This window comes from Jatropha curcas, chromosome 4, assembly GCF_041381405.1.
Source record: "Jatropha curcas cultivar XTBG-Jc1 chromosome 4, XTBG_Jcur_1.0, whole genome shotgun sequence".
NCBI lineage: Eukaryota > Viridiplantae > Streptophyta > Magnoliopsida > Malpighiales > Euphorbiaceae > Jatropha > Jatropha curcas.
Window position 1 is genome coordinate 869,029 of NC_143154.1, and position 26,583 is coordinate 895,611.

The 26,583-nt window shown below is 31.5% G+C and overlaps 1 protein-coding gene and 1 pseudogene across 1 annotated transcript; both read left to right on the forward strand.

Annotated features, from left to right (window-relative positions):
* Positions 1-363: 363 nt before the first annotated feature.
* LOC105628604 (GDSL esterase/lipase At4g28780) lies at positions 364-20,940 on the forward strand. The gene is given in 9 exon segments (XM_037636774.1): positions 364-471; positions 3,787-3,987; positions 4,589-4,609; positions 4,773-5,022; positions 5,185-5,385; positions 18,775-18,954; positions 19,381-19,655; positions 19,795-20,056; positions 20,708-20,940. Coding segments are annotated over 9 exon segments (1,731 nt in total).
* A 3,022-nt stretch (positions 20,941-23,962) lies between these two features.
* LOC149496608 (GDSL esterase/lipase At4g16230-like) lies at positions 23,963-26,119 on the forward strand (annotated as a pseudogene).
* The last annotated feature ends 464 nt before the right edge of the window (positions 26,120-26,583 follow it).

The window sequence follows — 26,583 nt, forward strand, 5'->3', positions numbered from 1 at the left end:
TGACCTCAAGCTTTTTTATGTGCTTGAGAAAAGTCCAACAAGCAGAAACATTCCTTTATTGGTTGATCTTCAAAAACTTGAAGGCTGGAATTAAATTTTGAATATTTGCCTCTTGGCCCTGTGTACAGTTGTCAAATTTGATTGGATAGGAAATTGGAAAAGATAATTGCTACAAAAGATTAGGCTATAATTGCTGGATTGTGGAGTTTATAAATATAAGGGCATCATTCCTTGTGCTAAAACGGCTATTAACATTGCTATATCCTTAATTTATAACTTTCAGAAATATCTTCACGTGGCATCTAGCTTATTAAGTATCAAGTGTGAAATATATCATCAACTTTCCATTGTTTATATTTGGGAATGCCTTTTGTTCTTGGTGTACTTTTTGTTGCAGTTGGTGAGTATGCTGAGTTTGTTTGCAAATTAGCATTAAGGCAATCAAATCCTCCAACTTTTTCTTTTCAAATGGTTAGATTCTTCAGTATTTTAGGGTGAAAGATGATGTTGCATAGCTTGTATTGGTTTAGACATGCTAAAGGCTAGTTATGGGCATAACTCGCATTTTTCTACTAGATTTCTGTATCTTTTTAAGATATATTGGAGATGTAAGAAAAATGGTTGTTAGATGACACTACAACTTGAGGAGTGGTGGAGTTCTGAGCAAACTTTGTACGTTTTAAATTGGTTCTGATGTTGAATGATTGTCAACAGAAATTAGCCATTTTAATTGTTAAGAGAACTATGTTTACCCTTGGAGCCTTAGGATTTCCTGATTTTTTCCCAATTGCATAATTCCAGGATTAGGACCCCTTTAGATTGTTTCTGCAGAGGCTTTCTACTGAGCATCTGTTATTTATCTTGTGCAAGCTTTGGATTTTAGGATATTAACATTTGCATGTAAAATCAGATTCTTGATTAAGATTTAGTTTGTTGGTATTTGCTTCATGAGAAAAAAAGAAGAAACTTTTGAACATAGATTTCTGGAACTTAGTTCTCAACTAAGCTTGAAGGAGGATACAAATTTCAATATTTAACAATGGTTTTGGTTGAAGTGTATGTAACTTTATTGTGGTCAATAGTTTCTTGTCATTTGTTTTATAATAACTATGTTGTTGTCAATGCTGGAAAGCCACTGACGCCTAGTTGTGAATACGGTTCCAATGACAGAATATCAGGGGAAAGAAATTAAGACTAGTAGGAGCTCAGTCTGTATTTGCTTATACATATAATATTCTGAGATGAATTGGCAGAAAGTCATTGGCAGCATATCACTCCAATGACTAATTTCTGTTGGGAATTATGAGATAGGGTTAGTATATAATCAAACTATAGGTCATTTTTTTGCCAAATGACAACTAGGTTTGCTAATTGCTTTAAGAGAGAAATTTCAAAATAATTATAGCACTTGAAGAAATAAACTATAGGTCATTGGTTTGGATGCTTTTATTTTGTGCATATATTATCTTTATTGAAAGCTGAGGCAGGGCAATTAGGGTTACAAAGCATGCATCAAGTGCTTAGCTTATGGTGCATTCAAATGCCAACAGATTCAATTAAATTTTTGATGTGTGGAAAAGGAAAAGGAAGGATATTTACTATTTGGTAAAAATGTTGGGATTGGTGATCCTAATAAAGATTTTATAACCATTTCATATTTTTTTAAATGATTAATCATTTAATTTTTTTATATAATCGGGAGGTTTAATCTCCTTGAACTGTAGAGTAACTATTATGGGATCGAGGTTGCAAACTTCCTCAACCAAAAAATTGTTGGTATATAATTATTTAATTTATTTATTTTTTATCTGAAATTTATATGTTCTTCTAACAAATAATACTCCGACCTCATATATATACACATATTGTGCTTTGAAGCACATGAGAAAAAATTAGGCTGTGTTAAATTATTTAATCCTTTCGTCATTTTTATTATTAAGTGAGAGATTAAACAGTAATTTAATTATAAACATGAGAGACTAAACAGTAATGATATACTAAATCCTAAGGATGGAATAGTCAAATATTACATAGTACTGAGAAAGATAACACTTTTGAAGTCTCTAACTTTTTTTTCCCGTTGAACTATTCGATTCTTCCATGTTTAATTCAATTCTAAACGCGAGGGACTAAATAGTAATAGTATACTAAATGTAGAGGATCAAATAGTCAACTACTGGATTGTATTGATGATAAAAATAACACTTTTAATTTGGATCAAAGACTAACTAGTTTAATGAGACTGAAATTTAGGGACTTCTAGCTCCTTTGAACAAATGAATCTTGCCAGTGGAATTCATTTGCAAATGAATTTGTTATGTTTGCTATACTATAATTTAAAATAAAGAATTTAATTGAATTTCATAAAATTATTTTTGGAATAAATTTTTAAATGAAAATTTATTTGTCTTTATTTCTTATAACACCATTGATATAATAATTTAACAAAAAGAAATAACAAACACCAATTATATTTATTATGTATAATATAATAACTTGTCATTTTGTCATTGAAATATAAATAATAAATTTCATATAAATAAGTACACTAATATTCCACGCTAATTAATTAATTAATTATATAACTAGTACATTCATCATAATAATTATTTTTAATTGATGTAAAAAATTTTGTTGATTTAAGTAATTAATTTGGAAACTAAAAAACAAATATTGAGAATGCTATATTTTTTTAATTGCATTTAAAAACAATTGTTGATACTCATTGTTTACAGTTTCATAGTAATAATAACTAACGATATAACTTGACTTAAAAAAAAAAAAAAAACATCATTGCTGGTTTGAAATTTTTCAAAACAAAAAAACAATTAGGAAACAAAATAAAAATATAACCTAACGTCGTTATTGGATTAAAACAAAATGTTATAGTTTGGAATTTTCTAAAGAAAATAAATAAAAAGGAAAAAAAATAAAAATAGTTGAGTTTATAGTGGAGGTTAATTTTATCAAAAAATATTTCAATAGTCAATTTTATGGAATTCATTTACAAATTTAATTAATTTTTATAGAATTTGAGTTAGACATACCTAATTCCATAGAATTCAATTCGTAAAATTCAAATCTGTATTTTTTTTATTCAAAACACAAGATTTTAGATTTCCAAATGAATTCCAAGAATTCCAAACGGGCTCTTCATGGTAATTTCTCCAAATAGTAAGAAGTAATTTCAGTCAAATCTTTGCGAATTTATTTATATGATTATAATTTGTCTTTTTTTTTTTTTTTTTTTTTTTGTTTTTTTTTTTGTATTTAAGCAAAAGATTTATAAATATCTCATACTAGATTATGTTTGTCTTGTACATGAGCTCAGCGGCCCTAACGAGCAACATTTTATATGAAAGGATCATTTTTTCCTCGCTAGGGCGGCTGAGTTCGTGCACGAGATATTTACAAGTCTTTTGCTTAATTACAAATTGCAAATAAAAATAAAGTAAGAAAAATTTTCAAAAAAAAAAAAAAAAAGAAAAAAAAAGTAAAATCACAATGTATTAAAATGATCAAATATTTAGTCATACATAGATATCAATTAGTTGTATCCGCCTGTAGATTTAAAATAGTTCGTGTTGTCTTAAACCTTAATACAGACTGTAACTTGGGACAATGACCCATTAGAGGTTTGGTAATGTTTGTCGCCTATTATTATTTGCCACTTCTCTGCTTATAAATTCACTGAAAAAATTACTGAACAAACAGCTTAATACACAGCCATGGCAAGAATTTGTAGTTCATATTTTGTTTCATCAGTTATTTTTAGTTTTGCATTAGGTTTGGTTAGTGTGTGCATGGGCATGGAAAGTTCAGTTCCACCAGTTTTTATATTTGGTGATTCAACCACAGACGTTGGTACTAATAATTACTTGCCAGTGGAAAGAGCTAGAGCTGATTTTCCATTTAATGGAATTGACTATCGTGATGCTAAACCAACTGGAAGGTTTAGCAATGGCTACAACATTGCTGATACTATTGGTATATATATATATATATATATATATATATGCTTAATTTCTTTTATGTCATACTCTTATGAAATGGCCATCCCGAACTTGGATTATTGTTTCATTTAGGTTTCTAATACATTATTTGTGAAATTGATTCAGCAAGGTTAATTGGTCACAAAAGAAGTCCACCACCGTTTATAGCTCTGTTGCAGAAGGGAGTAAAGCCATATTTCAAACGCAATGTACTTAGGGGTGCCAACTTTGCCTCTGGAGGTGCTGGACTTCTTGACTTCACCGGAAGGCAATTTGTAATCTCTACGTACCCTTTCACTTTCCTTCCACGTAATTATATTTTCCATTTTCAATTACTTAATTTTCTCAAACCTAGTTAAAACCTCTTTGTTTGAAACTATATGATGAAATGATAGGGGAAGGTGGTAACCATGAGAGAACAGGTAGAGCAATTCGCGATTGTCTGCAACAATATCACACAAGTCATGGGTCAATCTGCAGAGAAAGTTATTTCCAATTCTCTAATTTTTATCAGCATAGGAAGCAATGATATCTTCGACTATTTATTATTCAACGAGACCTATGACATGGATTACTTCATAACTACTGTTATGCAGAGTTACCAGACTCATTTAACGGTATGTACTGTCAGCTAATAATCATACTAACTCGGTTTTATTAATTTTAATACTTTCGACTTTTGATCATAAGAATTAAGAAAATGAATGAAGTATCCCAATAATAAAAAATAAATAAATAAATTTCTGGTAATAGTTCTTCTTCTATTTTTTCCAATTGCAGAATCTACTAACTCTTGGGGCCAAAAGATTTGGTATAATAGGTGTTTCACCGATTGGGTGCATTCCACGATATAGGGTCATGAATCCAAGAGGTGAATGCGTTGAAGAGCTCAACCTATATGCAAAATTGTTCTCAAAAAAGTTAGAAAATGTACTGCAAAAGTTGAGCATAGAGTTTAAAGAGATGAAATACTCATATGGAAATTCATATTTAGCGACTGCGGATATCATTGGAAATCATTTTGCATATGGTAAGCAAAAATATTACTCCCGCTTTCCTATAAATTGTGTTCTAATCTGTCTTGCATACAGATTAAGAAAATTTAATTCATTGCAGCAAAAATGCTAAATTGAAATCACATTTAAAATCAAACGAAACAATGTCTGATATATATCTCCCTTTGCTGCAATAGGTTTCAAGGATGCCATATCAGCTTGTTGTGGATATGGACTTATTGGAGCATAATCACCATGTCTACCAAATGTCACCGTATGCGACAACCGGAATGACTACTTCTGGTGGGATCGGTACCATCCAAGTGAAGCTGGTTGTGAAGTGCTAGCCCTAACCCTCTACGGTGGCTCAAAGCAATACGTTAAGCCTATTAATTTCAGTCGATTGGTTGATGATGATGCTATATGATATATATGTGATATTGTTTCCTTCCAATCTTAATTGCTTTTGAATAACGAATTTATATTAGCCATGACTTGTGTGAACACTTATATACACACAAGTTCTGCAAATCCCAACTTCAAGTGTTGAAAAATAAATTGCTTTCCTTCCAATTGTTTCTGATTATAGTAATTAGATCTATATATAGTTGATAACAGTGGCGGATCTAGAAATTTTTTTTCCAGGTCAATATATAATTTTTTGAAAAAAGAGGGATAAAAAACATAAAAAAAATTAAATTTTATAGATTAATTTAGACAAATATATATTAGAAAATTCCAAAAAGCACTACAAAAAAAACGCCATTTTGCGACCGACAAATCGGTCGCAAAATGGCCAATATCGGTCGCTAATTTCATGTAGCGACCGATTTGCGACCGACAATTGTCGGTCGCAAAAATACTGGTCGCAAAATAATTTTGCGACCGATGAGACAATCGGTCGCAAATTAGATACCGATAAAATCGGTCGCAAAATTGAATAATCGGTCGCAATTTTTGGTCGTGGTTTAATTGGAAATTCAGTCGCAAATTTGGTCGCAGAATATCGGTCGCAATTGTTTTAAATCGGTCGCAAATAATAAATTCATAATTTTTACTTTTGGTATCAAATCGGTCGCAAAAATGAAAAAAAAAAATTAAATATTATTTTGAAACCAAAATATTTCTGCACCTGTGAAAGTTGAAATAAATGCATATATATCACACAACCTATTCAAGAACAGTATAAAAATGTAACTTTTATTGTTCTGAACAAATTAAAATATGAAAATACAAATGAAAAAATAAAAGTCCAAAATCAAATCTATATATGCTGCTGCTCATCTGCAGGATCCGATGTCGGATCTCCCGATATCGGATCGCCGGGAGGAGTACCTGCTGGATGTGATGTAGCGCCAGGAGGGGTGACCAAGGTATCGTCTGCAGCATCGGGATCAGGAGCCGATAGTGGCTGCTGCTGAGACGTCGAAACATATCGGTCTGTAGCAGGCGCAGGATCAGAGGGAGAAGTACCAGCACGGTGCTCACCGGACAGCCGCATCACATGCGCTCTAAGCTCTGCAATCTGTCTCTGCTGATCAGCAAGCTGAGCCCGTATATCATCATCACAGTGCGAGTCACTGTGCTCCGGCTGTCGTGCTGCGCTGGCTGTAGAAGCGTGAGCTGCTGAGCCAGTGTAAAACTGTGATGCCTGAGACTCGATGCCGTATACCTTCCTCTTCTTCTCGCCCCCTACAGCCTCGAGATAAAGCGCTACCTCGTCAATTCTTGACTCAGCTTCGGATTCATCGGTCTGAGAAGTAACAATACGCTCCCGAGCTGTAGTATAGTTCTCCTGAAAACAAAAAATTAATTAATCAATGCAATTGCAAGCTTTATTATATTCAACTTTGTACATCTTCGCAATGATTAGAGGGTAAATGTAAATATTATTCATTGTTACTTACATTGACGCTCAGCGCACGTCTGTCGACAAAGGTATTACGATCGTGGTCCTTCGTGTGAGTATATGTAAACACCTCCATCGGTGTGGGCTCACGACCTAATTCTTTAGCCTGTAATGAATTTTTATGCATGATATATTAATATATATAGTGTCCTTTCATTAAACATCAGTTTCTTGTAAAGGGACTAGTTCACTTACTAATAATCGAGCTGTCTCTATAGCAGATATAGATCCGCCTGTGTGTCGCGAAGGTCCTGCTCCATCACCGCCAGTCTCACTGCGCCTGTTTTGTGCAAATATCTCCCGCTTTCTCTTGAATGCAGGATCCTCCCAAGCCTTTTGCCAGCTCTCCCATATCTCCTGAGACACGCACTGCTGCTTCTTACCGCTTTTTCTCATCCTATAGGTGAAGTCAGCGTATCGATCGGCGCATATCTTCTCCCAGGCTACTTTCAGCATAGCCGTAATGGCCTCATCCCATATGAAATGTTTCTGCAAAAAAAAATGAAATATAGCGTTTAAACACTAAGGATATATCTTGAATTGTAAACATTGAATGATGATATAACTTAAACCAAAGAGTACTTGGAACTCCTCCCAATAAAAGTCTCTCGCCTCTTGTGGTACGGCATCCCATGTGTATCCTTCTTTATGCAGCTGTAGCTTGATTATCTTCAAAATTTGCCTCGCTGCTCGAGAAGACGGATATATGCTGAAAAAAAAAAACAGAAGTGAAATATAATTACACGAAAGCATCACAGTTATGAATAAGTACAAAATATAATTACAAAATATGCCTGCAGAAAATTTGAATAAGTACTTACTGTCCCGCTACCAAACTGAGGGTGATACGTGGATCTGATGAAGCTGCAAAAGAAATGACAAATGTTATAAATTTTTAGATAATTAATATATAATTAAAATGACAGTTATGACATTTATGATTACCTTGCACAGTAGGTGACTGTGCAGCTGGTGGAGTCTGTACTGGTCCAGAAGAGGAAGGAGCAGAAGGCTGTGATGGCGGCAGTACTGGACGCTGAGCAGAGGATGAAGCCCCAGACGTACCTGAAGAAGGATGTGATGGCGGCAGTACTAGTCGCTGAGCATATGACGAAGCCCCAGACGTACCTGACGAAGGACGAGGGATCGACCCTCCTCGTCCACGGGCAGTGCGTCCAGGGCCATGACCTCCACGCGAACCACTGCCGGACGCGTCAGAATCAAACGGTCTGCCTCTAGCCATCTGTACTGCAGATATCAGAACCTAGATAAAATGAATTTATACAATTATATGAATTGTAGAACATGTGGTAAATATGAGTAAAGAAAGTTAATACCATTGAAATTCTTCATTAATAATATTAATTACATATACATTTATCAATTTGTAACAGTAAAATTGCTCTAAGTTTTAAGTGTCTTGAATATCATCTGCTTCCTCCTCCTCTTCATCAGCTTCCTCTTCTTCATATTCGTCTTCTGAGGAACCCATGATGATTTGATCTTCTTCCTCTTCATCATCTGATGGTCCTATTTCAACATAAGATCGGCTTTCATCATCCAATCTATCTGTTAAATCTTCAACAACTTGCATCGGTTGCGTTTCAACCCTAACTTCTTGAAATGCCTCCGATAGTGCGAGTGAAGAAGATTGTTTCGTTTCAAGTGCATGAACAACTGATCTAGCCTTGATTTTACACACTGCCATCCAATCGCATCTATCTCGTTTAAACGATGGATATGGGACATAGTACACCTGTGCAGCTTGCATTGCCAAAACAAAAGGTTCATACTTTGTATATCTTCTTCTTTGATTAATATCAACCAGATTATACTTAGGATGAACCTTCGTGCCAATGTTTGGCGTAGGATCAAACCATTCACATTTGAATAAGATTGTGCACTTCATTGGTAGGCCTGGATATTCTAACTCCAAAACCTCAACCAATTTCCCATAAAAATTGTTTGACACGTCACTGTAGTTTGATCCCTTTATGCACACACCGCTGTTCATTGTCTTTTTGCTTCTCCCATAACCCTCAGTGTGAAACTTGTAACCGTTTACAAAGTATCCAGAGTAGGCATTAGCAACCGGTAATGGCCCCTTTGCCAGATCCGTAATAAATCTGTTACGAATATCGCTTTCCGAGCTTCGAGCCTATGGGAAATAGTAATGACATGAGTCAGATTTAATAAATGTACATTCCGTGTTGTGTACATTGAAAGTAACTTACATAATATTTGAACCATTCTACAAATTCCGTGTCCAGCTTTGCATCAACTGCAGTATCAGTCAAATTGAGATTTTGAAGCCGCAGAAGATTGATATATTTCCTATTTATCAACGAACCATATTAGCATAAGTACGATTTAACAACGGCCCACGTCAAGTTTTGAATCTTTACATTATTTATACTTACTGTACATATGGTGTGATCTCTTCGCAATTCAATAAAATATAGGTTTGAGCCGCTTGTATCTCTGCATCAGTCAATCGTCTTTTTTTTTGATTTACCAATCGTATGCCCAGGGTAGGTGAAAGTTTTTAGATTTCCTTCAAACTCAGATTGAACGCGATCTCCTCCGTCATCGTTACGTGGCACTCTCCGATGCTTGGTGAAAACATGTTGGTCAAAGTAGTGTGAACAGAATGTGGAAGCTTCTTCCACCAAATACGCATTGCAAATGGATCCCTCGACCTTTGCCTTATTGCGCACATTCTTTTTAATTTTCTGTAGGTGTCTGTGATTGTACAATGCCAATATGTAAGTATAAGTTCAAAAAAATGATGTAATCATTAGAATGAAATGTTAGTGAATCACCTCTCAAATGGATACATCCATCGATATTGTACCGGTCCTGCTAAACGACATTCATAGGGCAAATGAACCGGCAGATGTTCCATAGAATCAAAGAAGCCGGGTGGAAAAATTCGCTCCAACTTGCACATCACTACTGGGATTTCTCGCGCTAATTGGTCCATATCATCGCATCGGATAACAGTCATCGTCAATTCCTTGAAAAAGAGACTCAATTCTGTCATTGCTTCCCAAATTTTTCCTGGTAATAATTCCCGGAATGCCACAGGGATCAATCTTTGCATGAAAACATGGCAGTCATGGCTTTTCATGCCAAACAATCTGTACTTCCTCATGTCCACACATCTACCCATATTTGAACAGTAGCCATCTGGAAACCTTAATGATCATAACCATTCGCACAATAATTGCCTTTGGGGTTTATCTAAACAATAACATGCCTTCGGAAACTTACCAGTAAGTACAGATTGCTCGAGTTCCGGTCGACGACAAATTTCCTTCATGTCTGCTCTCGCTTTTGCATTATCCTTGGTTTTCCCTTCAATGTTCATGACAGTGTTGAACAGATTTTCAAACACATTTTTTTCTATGTGCATGACATCAAGGTTATGACGAATAAGAAGTGAACTCCAGTATGGCAAATCCCAGAAGATGCTTCGCTTTTTCCACCCGCTATTCCTGCCAATTCTTGTATTTACCTCATCTGCACCTAACACTGTAACTTTCATAAGCCCCAGATCTTCAATTTCTTGTAATATTTGTGCTCCAGACTTCACAAGTGGAGGGGGTTCAACAATAGTCGTGTTCTTTCTAAAGCATTGTCGATTTCTCCTCCAAGGGTGAGATTCTGGTAAGAATTTGCGATGACAATCAAACCAACATTGTTTACCTCCATTCTTTAGTGTAAATGCATTAGTGTTTTCCATGCAGTGAGGACAAGCCAATTTGCCAGCCGTACTCCACCCAGATAATATTCCAAAAGCTGGAAAATCACTGATGGTCCAAAGCAAAGCAGCTCGCATTATGAAATTCTGATTGGTCGAAACATCGAATGTTTCAACCCCATATTCCCATAAATAATTAAGTTCAGCAATCAAAGGCTGCAGAAACACATCAATTTTCTGTTTTGGATTAGTAGGCCCAGGAACAATAACACACAAAAACATATATTCATCTTTCATACACATTGACGGTGGTAGATTATACGGTGTCACAATGACAGGCCATGATGAATATTGCTGTCCTGATTGGCCAAACGGCTGAAACCCATCAGTACAAAGCCCTAATCTCACGTTTCTCATATCAGCAGCAAACACAGGATGAATGTTATCAAAATGTTTCCACGCTTCAGAGTCTGACGGATGAGTCATTATACCATCCTCATATTCATGCAAAGCATGCCATGTCATGTGTTCAGCTGTCGCCTTAGATGCATATAATCTTTGAAGGCGAGGAATAAGAGGGAAATAATACATATTCTTAAAAGCCTTCTCTTTTTGTTCTCTACCAGTCCCTTGACCTCGCCGTTGATATCTTGGAAGATTACAAAACTTGCATTCTCTGAATTCCGAGTCAACACCCCAGAATATCATACAATTATTACGACAACAATCAATCTTTTCTACCGGTAGTCCCAACCCCCGAACTAATTTTTGTCCGATAAAAATTATCAACCATTGAATGGCCTTCAGGCAACATTTCTTTTGCTAACTGCACAAAATCATCGTAACACCTTTCTGAAAAATGGTGCTCCGCTTTCATGTGTAGTAATTGTGCAACAACAGACAGAACTGAATGATTCTTGCATCCAGGCCACAGTTCACTGTTAGCTGCACTTAGCATGTCAAACAATTGTTGTGCTGCTACGTTTGGCGATTCCTCCATATTATCCCATTCACATTGTACTCTACTCGCATCGATTACCATATCATTGCATTGATTACCATACAGAAATTGATAAGGCTGAACTTCTAAACTTACCGGAATGGAGTGGCTTGATCCACTGGCAACTCGAGCTTCACCATGATGTATCCATTCGTAATAATTTTCCACGAACCCATGTTTGCACAAATGAAGTTTCACTGTATCGATGTCTAAGAAGGCTCGATTTCGACACTTCTTGTGATTACATGGACACCTCAACTTATTACCATCCATAAAACTGGGATTACCAACTGCAAACTGTATAAACGCCTCCAATCCTTGCAGGAACTCTTGTCTTAATATCCCATTGACCTCGAACCTCCAGTACATCCAATCTCGATTATTTTGCATTTTTTTTACCTAATTAACAATGTGTTTATAAAGGGTCGTGTCATGTAATTGCATTAGTCTAAATCATCCTTAAAACATGCACCTAATGTAATGTTCAATTTACAATACTTATAAGTAACTAAGGTTATTTCTATAATAAGGGTAACTATATATAAATGTAAAATCACTAAGTTCATTTATTGAATACAAAGACTACTGTAATAAAGGTAAGTGTACTATTCTACATATTGAATTTTTGGGAAAAAAATTCGGCAGCATTTCGGCACAACACAATTAAATCTCAAATACAAAAACAAATCAATAAACACTTCTATATCATACCAACATTCTCCAAAGGCAAAATGGCCACTACTAGGCCTCCAATCCAAACTCATCATTCATTTAAGTCAAAAACATATTTAAGAAAAATAACGACAATAATATAAAATAAAGAAAAATACAGCCAAAACTTCTCAAGAAAGAGTTGCCAATAATTAAGAACATATAATAACCTAAACACACAAAAAATTATTTATATACATTCCAATTATTCTTCAAAAAAAAAAAAAAAAATTGGAGCAATTAGTTTTTGTACTTGTTATTATTTTTGTTCAGTACTTTCACAGAGTTAGTTTTTATGCATCAACTACGTATACACTGATTTTAAGATATTTACAATTAGTTTTTGTAGTTTGGAGCATATATTGAAAACTGAAAACTCTTAAGTACACATCGCATTTGCATATTTCTTTTATATTTCTTTTTCGATTAACTTGAATAAAATGTAAAATATTATATAATAAAAAGAAAATTGCTTTCATTTTCAATCCCATAATATTTATATTCTGTATATTTGAAATGACACTTGCTTTGAAACTTTGAAACTTTTCCGAACTGGTTGCAGACTTTGAAATGGTCTACTAAAGTATCTATCAAAGTTTGATTAAATTTTTTTAATAATTTAATTATTTCGGTTCAATTTTAAACTTTGATGAATTTGTGAAAGGTATTTTATAAGTTATTAAAAATTAGATCACTTATTAGATTTGAGAAATTTTGATGGATAAAATGAGTTTATTTTTTTCTACATTCAACAATTTTTTTAGTAAATAAATGTTGAAATAAGAAAAACTACTAAATGTTAATTTCACATTTTTCATTAAAAGTCCTAACAAAAAATATATATAATAAATCAACCACAATATATTTAGAACCTTTAAAATATTGTTTTTCTCTCCTAATAACAACTGTAAAAATCATTCTACTATATATTTACAATAGTTTTATATGTATTGATTACTAGATTTTATATTAATAAAATAGAACTTTAAAGCAAAAAGAAAATGCAATTTTTAATGAATAAAATGTTTTTTTAGAAAAGATAAATAAAAATAGAGATTGAATAAGGAAAAAAATTTGGCGTTCTCACTAATCACATTCAATTTTGTTGCTAAATTTCATTATCACCCATCGGTAAAATTGCAGAAATTAATGTAATTTGAAAATTAAAATTTTTATCGCTCGATATCACTCGAATGTATCTCCAAATGTCGTTCTTCCTAAATATTAATGGCGCGTTCTATTTTATTCGATTCAATTTAGTCAAATTTGTATGATAAAATGATATTTATCTATTTGCTTGGATATTAAGGGTTATTAATTTTATATATAGCAACAATTTTTAAATTTTTTTTCGTTTTTTAAATAAAATATGTAACAATATATAATTACGGCTTTTTGTTGACTGAAACTCTCAATTTTTAATTTATTTAAGTTGCATATATATATGTTAAATTAAAATAAAAAAATAACAACAACAACATTAACAATAATACTAATAATAATAATAACAAGTACATTCACAATAATAATAATAATAATAACAACAACAACAGTAACAATAATACCAATAATAATAATAACAACAACAATAACAATAACAATAATACTAATAATAATAATAATAATAACAATCACAATAATAATAATAATAACATTAAGAATAATAATATTAATAACAACAACAATAATACTAATAATAATAATACTAATCATAATAATAACAACAACAATAACAATAACAATAACAATAATACTAATAATAATAATAATAATAACAATCACAATAATAATAATAATAACATTAATAATAATATTAATAACAACAACAACAACAACAACAACAATAATAATAATAATAATAATAATAATAATAATAATAATAATAATAATATAATAATAAGAACAGTAGTAATAATAATAATAATAACAATATAATAATAATAATAACAATCACAATAATAATAATAATAATAATATTAATAATATTAGTAATAATAACAACAACAATAATACAAATAATTATAATAATAATAAGAACAGTAATAATAATAATAATAATAATAATAATAATAATAATACCCTAAAAAAATTCTAATCGCAACTCTATATACAAAATCAACTATAACTAAATACAATAAAAACAAATAAAATCGAAAAAAAAAAAAATTGGAAAAATTAATCGCAAAATAAAACTAACCTCAGATTTTCGCAACAGGCTGACCGGAGTGCAAAGCGAGCGGGGCTGCCGGCGTTAGGCGGGCTGGAACGGTGTCAGGAGGGGCCGGAGTGGCGCTGCGGACGGAGGAGAGGAGAGGAGAAGGAGAAGAGAGAAAGAAGAAGAAAGAAAAAAGAGAGGGCCCGACGCTTAAAGCCCTAAATTTTGCGACCGACATATCGGTCGCAAATGTTATAACTATCGGTCGCAATTTTTAATGAGCCGACGTCGTTTGACTAGGCTCAAAATTTGCGACCGATTTGCGACTAACTATATCGATCGCAAAAAATCGGTCGCAATGTAGTCTCCAATCGGTCTCAGAACTTTGGCCCATTTTTTACGTGCGAAGTTTTGCGACAGAAGAACATTTAGTCACAAATCGGTCGCAAATCCGTAGTACAGAGGTCGCAAATCATTAACCATTCTCGCGGGAACTTTCAGCTCCAAATTTTGCGACCGGTGGCTTATAAGTCGCAAATCGGTCTCAAAATTGCGACCGAATTAAGTCGGTCGCAAAAATCGGTCGCAATTGTGCGTTTTTTTTGTAGTGAAGAAAAAAAGATGGGTCAATTGACGCCTCTTTTAATCAACTGCATCTCTGGCCAGTGGTTGATAATCATACTAATATTAGTTCATAAATAAGTGAAATAATATGATCATTCTCAAAGTAAGATAAAACTTGTTTATACTCGGTGTATTAGATCACTCGTGCACTAAACCAATTAAGAAAAAGATTTTTATAATAATTATTACTATTTTATCTTCTCTTTTTTTCCAAGTAAATAATAAAAAATACCTTCGTCTGAACCAAAAAAGTGTTTTTGATTGATTAAGTATATGAGATGGATCCCTACATGTGTAAATAAGTCTTTCACTCAAAGTATTTGTAAAAAACATTTGCATTTAAAATTTGATTCTCATAACCATCATCTAGTGCTATAACAGTATCAATAAACTATACAAAATTCTAAGCTTAATTAAATTTAGTCTGATTGGTTTTCTCACTTTCTATAAAAATACAAAAGGTGAGAGATTACGAGCTCGAGTCCTGCTATGTTATACAGTTTCAAGCAAAATGGAAGAAAACAAAGCTATTGCAACTTTTAAATGGCTCACACATGATGTAAACTTACTACAATAGAAAGAACAAAATACAAAGAAATTGAGTATTAAAAGAAAAAAAAAATGGCCATTGTATATGTCTAAGAGAATGAAAACATATAAATAAGAAAAATAGAAAGTCTAACAATTTTAATTAATTATTAACCTGAAATGTTTTATGGAATTTTAAAATTTTAGTAATAATCTAGTCAAATTTTAGATATTTTTAGCATTCTTCAAATAAAAGTGGAGCATCAAAATTAAAATTCATGGAATATTGAATTAATTTATAAATATTTTTATGATATAGTTTATATTTGAATAACTTAAATTTATGTCAAAATCACACCTTTTAATTTGGAATATATTATTAAAGATTAATCATCAAAATTTACTTATTTCTTTCCAAATTAATTTTTTAAAATTAGGTTTTGTACTCAGTTCAACCCATATATCCAGCTAGCAATTTTATTCCAATAATATAACTTCAAAAGCAAACAAATTAATATCCCGTGCGGCTATAATTCCTATAAATTTTCTTTACAAGACTTGAGAGTGGAAACTGTAGAGATGAAAGTTACATTCAGGGTAGAATGATTGTAGTGACGTGGAAAGATTCAGTTCGATTTTTGCAGAGTCTATTCGATAAAGTTAGCTATTTTAAATGATAGTAGCTCTCAACTGTTTAACTAATATATCCCCCAAACTCTAAATACTATTACAATTGTTAGTTTATCGAACATGATAAATAATAGAACTAGCGTTTTGATTTATCAAAACGTAAAAGTTATATGAAAAACCGTTGCTGAACGGAGTTTTAATGTTCGTGGCAAAGAAAAGAACAAATGAATGTTACCCGCAACTCTTGCTTATCGACTATTGGTCGAAATTTTCTTGCATTCAAGGAAAAAAAACTTGAATTTGAATTTTGAACGGGCATTATAGGACAACCGTCGTTCCAAACAAGGGTGGAGGAGACATAATTAATCAATGTCATGTCTACCTACAGGAATACTTGCAAGCCCAAACAATAGCAAGTTGCCGCATAAAATTTCTACCTATCCTACATTTCTCTCTTTCGGAGATTTATATATATACAGCTCTTTGAAAATGAACTACTTCCATATCATATTTTAATGTTTACATACTCATTGTAAATAAATTCGTAAAATCAAAATTCATATCATATCAAAATTGTAGCATTAAATTTATTTTTTTTAGCAATCATAGCCACTGTCTAGGAATCGTTAGAATCTCAATGTGGTTATTAGTGGACCTACATGTCATTATGTCAAAATAGCTTAATGTCAAAATATCAACCTATTAGATGAAACCACATCATATACTATTTCTTAACTATCCAACAATAAATTTTTAATACGATTTTTAAATTATTCAGCTCAATAAGCTATTTATTCAGATTCAATTTTTATAATTCAGCACAAGTACATTACGTTAAAAATAACTTGTAATTAGGGAAATATCGTTGGCACCACATTTAAGTTTGTCCTAATGCTATTGATTAATCCTATTTTATCTGAATTTCTTGAAGAAAACCATTAATTAGCTTTGAAGTTTGTCCTAATGGCATTGAGTTAGCTTTCATAAATTGGAAGGAAGGAAAAAAGCCAAACGAGATAATATCTAAGTAGAAGATCGAATCTCTCTAGGTAACCTCTTCTAGCTAGTTAATTTCTTTTTTCATTTTTAATTGTTTTATTTAACTATGTCCTCGTAATATTCCATAAACCTGGTAATTTTTTAACTAATTATATTCCAAAAACCGAAAATATTATATTAGAAAAATTAAAAAAAACTATTAATGTCTTGAATAATTTTTTTTTTTTTTTTTTTTGAGGATGTCTTAACTAATCTTGAATGTAAATCATATATGTTTAATTAACACATGCTTCAAATTTAATAAGTTAAATTTAGTAAGTAAAATATTAGTGCAGTATAAAGCAATTATAACAAAATTCTAATTAGTTTGTGAAAACATACCAATGCTAAGCAATTATAATAATTTTTTAAAAGTATTATTTAGCTATTTTGAAAATGACAAAAATCTACTAAGGCATGTTCGATAATACTAGCTATTTTAATAGATGTTAATTATTTTAATGTGCTGTTACATATTTTACTAAAGTTATTGTTAGATATTAGCTTTTAGCTGGTAGGCTTCTAACTATATAACGGTTTAAATTAGAATTACTCGGTAAAAATAGTTGTTTAATTAGTTAATTAACTTAAAATGACTAAAAAAGACATTAGATGTTTAATTAATTGAATAGGAGGAAAAAAATGGATATGATTATCAAAAAATTTAATTAATCTTAATGAAACGCTAAATATTAAGATATTTAACGTTTGATAAAAAATTTCATCAATCTCTAAAAGCTATTATAAATATTATATTACCGAACGATATAATTAATAAAATTAATTTTTACCTGGAAAAAACATAAAGTTAGCTCAAAGATTGTTATCCAACATGCCTAAATCTACTTATTAATAGTTTTCGAAGAAATAAAAAAGAGACAAGAATGAAAAAATTATTAGAGAATCTCATTTTTATAAGCAAGAAGTATTTTATTTTAAAAAAGAGGATTGGAACATGGAAATGTGCAATTGTATATTATTTTAGTGATCTAGTATGTGATTGGCTTCCTTTCAAAAAAAAAAAATGTGATTGATTTATTTATTATGAAATTGGAAAATATTCAGATACTATGTTCCACATGCAATTAAGCACATACGTAGTTATATGAGACAAATTACAAAAAGTTAATTTACAAGAAAAGATTGCATAAATTTAGACAAAAATCATATTTATATCCTAAGCTAATTCCCATCAGAAAATAGCTTAATCCGCCCATTTTAATGTCAATTAGCTCTTCTAGGTATTATTATGTTTCTGATAATGACGTTGCTACCTTTACCTGTTTATTCATTTTTGCAAAAGAATAAGAATAATAACAATAATATGAAAATAAAACACTAAAGTCAGAAACAAGTTCGTATATAAAAATGAGACAGATACAGAGAATTTTGATATTAATTCCATTGATTCTGTGATTCATGGAGAAGGGAAAAATGTCTTTTGCTTATAGTTATTTCTTCCTCTTATTAGTAACTATTTCTATTGTAGCAGTGGAGGCCAATCCACCACCAATTTTTATATTTGGTGATTCTACATTTGATGTTGGGACCAACAATTTCTTGAATGGAACGATTGCACTTGCCAATTTCCCTTATAATGGGATTGATTATCCTAACTCAGTTCCTACAGGGAGGTTCAGCAATGGGTATAACCTTGCCGATCGACTTGGTACGTATTTGTCTAAAGGGTGTGTCCTGATCCTGTCTCATGCATGTGTTCAACGTTCTTTTTTAAAGTAGAAAAAAAAAAAAAAAAAAAACTATAATCGACATATCCATCTTAATTTAGCATTCCAAGCTTTATGAAAATAGTAATCAGTGAAGATTTAATTCATCTGAAGAACTGTATTAAATTTATGTTATTGTATAGAAAATGATGAACATTGATTGATAATTTCTGCTTGTAATTTTTATTTTAGCGATGCTATTCGGATACGAGGGAAGTCCACCATCTTATCTTTCTCTTGTCAACAATATGTCGATTTCCAAGGAGGAAATACTGAAAGGAGTTAACTTTGCTTCTGGAGGATCTGGAATTCTTGATCAAACTGGAAGCAAATTGTGGGTGAGTATTTATATAAAATTAACGATTAATAATCTTGATTCTTGGTTGTTGGATTTTGTTCTAAAATTCAAAAAATGTAGCACGGAGTTGTATCATTGAGAGATCAGATTCAGCAATTCGGACTGATCCGTGAAAATATTTCCGAGATGAAGGGTGCTGATGAAACTGCTAAGAATCTTTCCAACTCTTTGTTCATACTCAGTGTTGGTTCAAATGACATCCTCGATCCCGTTCGTTTAGGAATCAACGTAACCAAAGAACAATTGATGACAAATCTCCAGTCAGCTTACTACCAACATCTAAAGGTATATATAAACCGTATAGCTAGCAGATAAATCCCTTGTTCGATTCGATTAAAACCCATTATTTATAAATTTGTCAAATAATAAGATCCATTTGAATTCAGTTTAAGGATAAGATTTCTCGTTTTCATTAAAATGGCAGGATTTATACAATCTGGGAGCTAGGAAATTTGGTATTTTAGTTGCTGCACCACTTGGCTGCTGTCCTTTTTCGCGTGCTTTGAACAAGAGTTTGGGTGGCAATGGTGGTTGTTTGAGAACAGTAAATGAATTTGCTCGACGTTTTTACCACATTGTTTACGCTGTTTTACAAAGAATGACATCTGAATTTCCAGAAATGAAGTATTCACTTGGAAATATGTACAATATGACTAACTTTGTCATGAAGAATCCTCGTTCCTTTGGTAAGTGTACAGTTTAAGGATTATTATTATGTTCAATTTATTTCTTTAAATTGATTGTGTATACTATAACGAGGGATCTTAATAATTTAAGCTACTCTATGAACTTTGCATAGCTTCGTTCCGAAAAAGCTCATTTGACAAGTTTAACAAGTCGAGTTCAAGTCTTATACAGTTCATTTAATAAATGAACCAAGCTCGAGCCCAAATTTAATTGGAGCATATAAATGAGTCGCAAAAAAAAAAAAAAAAAAAAAAAAATTTAACTAACAAGTTGAATTGAGCCGAGCTCTCTATTTATACTAAACTTGATTCAACTTGATTTGTTTACAGCCTAATTATAACTAATTACGGAGACATATTGTAATAAATATTAGATTTACTCTACAATTACTTAGTAAATAGTCACGTTTTGTTGCTTACCCACTTTATAATATCGATTAGACTTGCCTAAACTCATCTATAGATCTAGCTATGGTTCAAACTAATGAAAATTGAAGTTTTTTAAAAATTTGTTCTCTTTTCTTAAGTGAATTGTCAAAAATACTCTTGGTTTTAATAAAATTTATTTTTCATAGATTTGGTCTATAAACTCGATTTAAGCAAGTCAATTCTAACAGTTACTAACACAACCATCACTTTTTAATGTCTTAGGTTTCAAGGAAACAAAGGAAGCATGCTGTGGATCCGGAGATTACAATGGCGTAGGGTTCTGCAATGAAGCACAAAGTCCTAACCTTTGTAAGAATCGTAAAGAGTACTTATTTTGGGACTTATATCATCCTTCTGAGGCCGCAACCAACCTATCAGCCCTAGCTCTTTATTATGGAGACAGTCCATTCGTGAAACCAATCAACCTTCGCCAACTGGCAGAGATTCAAATCTAACTTATATTACCACTGTGGTTCAGTATATAATAATGTCTTATATATACTCTAATCCAGTAATTTATCAATTCAATAATGTTATTTTCGAGTTAAAATTATAAGAGTATATTTGTTTTGCCTGTATTTTGGTTCTTTTTTGTTCGGTTTTCTCTATAGTTTAATTAATGTTGTCATTGCACACTAAGGCATATAGTCTAATGATCAGTGCATTGCGATCGAGCAATAGATCGAGATTCAAATTTCCCTTTTTCAATATTTAAAAAAATAATTAATGTTTTCGTACATCAAATGATATAGATTTGAAATTATAAACCACTAAAAGTAACCTAATATTCCATTTCAGGATATATATGATTAATTGAATTAAACAGGATATATATCCGAATCCAATAGACCTCATTTCCAATACTTGTTGGTATTTCAATAAGCATATTTAATGAACAAATATTTATTGATATTCTTTTATTTTCACAAATTTTTTCTTTTTTACAATTGTCAAAAATGAGGAATTGAAACCAATTTCTATACACCTAGTTGGTTTCGATTATAGTGTAAAATTAAAAATTATTCGATAATTTAGTTTCAGTTTCGACTGATTCAGTTTCAATTTAAAACCAAACTATAGTCATGCCTAGGTTTACTGGGAGGGTTTTTATGGATAGATATACTCTAGTTTAATGATAGCTAATTATTTCATGAAAATAGGTCTAATTCCTTTTCATACTAATTCAATGTATATATACATATATGAGTAGCGTTATTTCCGAAGCATGTTTTGTTAATTCAGATAAAGAAATACTATCTCCGTTCCATTTTATTTATATGGTTTGATAAAACACGCATATTAAAAATTTAGTCAACAAAAACTATTTTATCATTTAAACCTAAACTATTTTATCATTTAAACCTTAACTGATTAAATATATTAATAAAAGTCTCTCATTTAATAAAGTATCATAGGTTATCATGAGAAAAATAATGGTTTACATGTCTAAATTTAAAAATTTTGCAAACATTTTGAGACGATAAAAAAAATTAACAAACAAACGAAAAAGAATAGAAGGAGTAGTAAATATTGTCCTAATTGAGAATTAACATTTGGATTTTAGGACCATACAAATTTTAAAAAACTTTCAGCTGTTTCTTCGCATTGCTTCCGCATCTACTCCTTTAGCTTGCTCAATTCCTCGTCCAGAATATCCTTGCAGAGAATCAACGTTGATTCATGAAGTTCGACTGCTCCTTTCGGTCAAAGTTAGTTTATTAATACTTGCTCTAACATTAACAAACAAGCTCTGAAAATAATGCTACCCAATAATAAATATAGTTAAATAATAATTCTTTGCTAATTTTTTTTTTTATATATATATACCAATTTAAAAACATAAATGAGCCATGATTTTAATTTGTTGCTTATTCCAAAATTTGACTAACATGTTTGCTAACAAAAATAAAAATTTAACTGTGGTTGGATTAGCGGAAGTAGAATTCATCCTTTGAGGGAACCTTTTTTTTAAAAAAAACAAATTATAATTTATGATAAGCCAAAAAGAAAAATTAGTTTATTTTATGGACAAAAGGACATCACAGAAATTTTTTCTTGTATTCTGCATAGGGCTGTGCAATTTGGATTCCGGTACGGTTCTTAAGAAGAATCAGAACCGAACCAAAAATTCAGTTCTTTCATTTTTAGGAACCGAAAATGAACCGAACTAAATTCAGAAAGAAGAAGGACCAAAATTATTTAAGAAAATTGATTTTTCCCATGTTTTTTTACCATTGTCTTTTTATTTTTAGGAAAATGGTTTGGCACTTCTTGGAAAAAATCAATGAACAAGAACATATTTGTTTGATTAATATGTAAATATTATCAGTAGGGCAAACATCCGCCCTGTCAATGATGTAGTTGTCTTATATCATAATCGATTAGCACCCAGCTAATATTCAATTTTATAACATAAATGTAAACAACAAGAAAAATGCCTTGAAACAATGCTTAACTCATTCATCCTAGTTGATGATGTTGAATTTTTGGTAAAAAAAAGTCACATTGATGCTAATGTTGATTGACGTTGAGTGATTGAGTCTCCTTCTCTCTTAATCAAAAGTATCGAGCTTGAATATTGGGTACGAAAATTGTTATATTTAGAAGATCACTTCTTCAATGGACCCTGCAGTACTCGAGCCGGATATAGTCGAAATTCAGTGATAATGTCGATCTTGCTCATATATATAAGAAAGATTCTTAGAATTAAGCTAGATCCATTAGCTGACAATTGTTAACTGTTAAAATATGTAATGATCATTAAGAATATACTTTTTTAATATATTATGAAGTAATATGTATGTTTAAAAAATTTTAAGATGGATATTTTATTTTTATTTTTATCTATTATAAAAATAAAAAATACTGATTAATTTCTTTAAATAATATTAATTTCAATTTATTATTTTTAAATAACTATAAATAAAATAAATAAAAATATTACTTTGAAAAAATTAAACTAAAGCTAGAATTGCAACGAAAAATTAGTTAAAAAGAAAAAAACAATTGAATATGGCAACATGCAATTGGGTATTTTTAGTGATAAACTATGCTATTATTATATTCATAAAATGGCAAACAATGGGCTGTAACTTTAGTGGGTGCGTCCAAAATATGCGGAAATTATTGCAAGAACATATAAATAGCTGCTGTAGTTCATTCAGACAATAACATATGGTTATTTTACAAATAAGGTTTCATATATTTGGCCAAAAATTATACTTATATCCTAAGATAAAATTTGCGAATGAGCAAATAGTTTAATCCGCCCATATATAATGTTAATTAGCTCTTCTATGTATTATTATGTTCTGATAATGACACTGATGTCCTTACCTGTTCATTCATTTTTGGAATATATGACAAAAATAAAATAAAAATAATGATAATAAAGACAGAGCCAAGTTCATATATATATAGAAGAAATACAGAGAAAATTTTAGTAGTAAACAATAATTATTTTCTTCGATTCATTTCATGGCAAAGGGAAAACTGTCTTTTAGCTACAATTATTTTCTGCTCTTGTTAGTAAGTCTTTCCATTGCAGAAGTGGATGCCAAGCCAGCAGCAATTTTCATATTTGGTGATTCTACATTTGATGTTGGGACTAACAATTTTCTGAATGGAACGACTGCACTTGCCAATTTCCCTTATAATGGGATTGATTTTCCTGACTCAATTCCTACAGGGAGGTTCAGTAATGGTTATAACCTTGCTGATCGACTTGGTACGTATTTCATTTCCGAGTGATTGTCTCGGGTTATTAACGATTGACTGAGCGTTATTGAATCTTCTGAGGTTGTAACGCTCGGTCTTCTATAATATTTATTATGTCTTTCAACGTTTTTTACTGTCATTTACATCTTAACTCTTTACAGATATGTTCTTAATATATTTATTAGGCTATCAGTACGTATAACAAACATGTATGGATCTCAATTCTAGCATTAATTCCAAGCTCCATGGAAGTAGTAATTACTGAGGATATGATACTTAATTCATCTTAAAGAAATGTAATAAGTCATCTTATATGCCAAAATAGTTTACTGATAATTCTTGCTTGTCAACTTTTGTTTCAGCAATGCTGTTTGGATATGAAAGGAGCCCGCTACCTTATCTTTATCTTGTCAACAATATGTCGATTTTCAGAGAGGAAATACTGAAAGGAGTGAACTTTGCATCTGGAGGATCTGGAATTCTTGATCAAACTGGAAAAATATTATGGGTGAGTTTTATATAAAATGCTATTCTGAAGTGTTAATTAAGTAGTTAATTAGCAATCTCAACCGAGGTTTCATCCGGTAATGAATTTACTGTTCAGTGTTAATTAAGTAGTTTTTGTTTCTTTATATAGTTTTGGTCGGAGCATAATTAAAAACTAATAATCTTGATTCTTGATTGTCGGATTTTGTTCTAAAATTCAAAATATACAGCATGGAGTCGTACCATTGAGAGATCAGATTCAGCAATTTGCATTAGTCCGTGAAAATATTACTGAGATGAAGGGTGCTGATGAAACTGCTAAGAATCTTTCCAACTCTTTGTTCATATTCAGTGTTGGTTCAAACGACATTCTTGATACCCTTCGTTTAGGAGCCAATATAACCAAAGAACAATTGATGGCCACTCTCCGGTCAGCTTACTACCAACATCTAAAGGTATATATAAATCCAATAGCTACCAGATAAATTTCCTTGTTTGATTCTATTAAAATCCGTTACTATAAATTTCTCAAATAAGATCCATCGCAATTCGGTTCAAGAATAAGATTTCTTGTGTTGATTAAAATGGCAGAACTTATACAACATGGGAGCTAGGAAATTTGGCATAATAGGTGCTGCACCAATTGGCTGCTGTCCTTTTTCGCGTGCTATGAACAAGAGTTTGGGGTGGTAACGGTGGTTGCTTGAAAGCACCAAATGAATTTGCTCGACGTTTCTACTTCGTTGTTCGCTCTCTCTTACAAAGATTGACATCTGAATTTCCAGAAATGAAGTATTCACTTGGAAATGTGTACAATATGACCAGCTATATCTTGAAGAATCATCGCACATATGGTATGTGTGCAGTTCAAGAATTATCACAATTAAGTAATTATATTTCTATGAATTGGTCATTTAACACATACTATAACTAGGTTTATAAATAAGTCAAAGCAGCTCAATATCTCTTTGACATTCTGGTTTTGAAAAAAAAGTTTATTCAATAAGTTTAACGAGGTGAGTTCCAGCCTACTTATTGAATTCATTTGATAAAGGAGTCAAGCTCGAATTTGAATATATAAATGAACCACAATTTTTTAAACTAACGAGCTGAGTTTAAACTTTATTTTTAAGCTTGAACGGGACTTGATTTTTCAATAAAATTACTAATAAAATCTTCACTTTTTGAATACCCTAGGTTTCGAGGAAATAAAGGAAGCTTGCTGTGGGTCGGGAGATTACAATGGAGTAGGGTATTGCAACAAAACAGAAAACCCTAACCTTTGTCAGAATCGGAAGGAGTATTTATTTTGGGACTTGTATCATCCATCAGAAGCTGCAAACCAATCTAACAGCCCTAACCCTCTATTATGGAGGCACTGACTTTGTGAAACCAATCAACTTTGGTCAGCTGGCAGAGATTCAACTCTAATAGGATAATTAAAAAATAAATAAAACAATATATATATATATATATATATATATACACACACACACCACACAGCATTTTGGTTTTGTAATAATGTTGAATCCAGCAATTAATGAATTCAATAATGATATTGTCTCATTAGAATAAAGAGGGTATCTTTGTTTTGTTTGTATTTTTGGTTTTATTTTGTTTGTTTTATATAACTATGACTATGTTATTTCAGTGATTAAGTTTATGCCCTTTAAACTTTTCTGGAGTTCAATTATAATCTTACACTTTTATATTTTAATAATAACTATTTACATCACAGAAATAAAATAATTTGACACATATTACATTTTAATGAGAGGTATATTTGTTGCTCAAATGTAAAATTATAGGATTATGATGGATTACCCCTAAAATTTAGGGCGCTAGCTACAAAAATAATCACCGAAAATATATAGTGAAATTTATACATTGGGCCA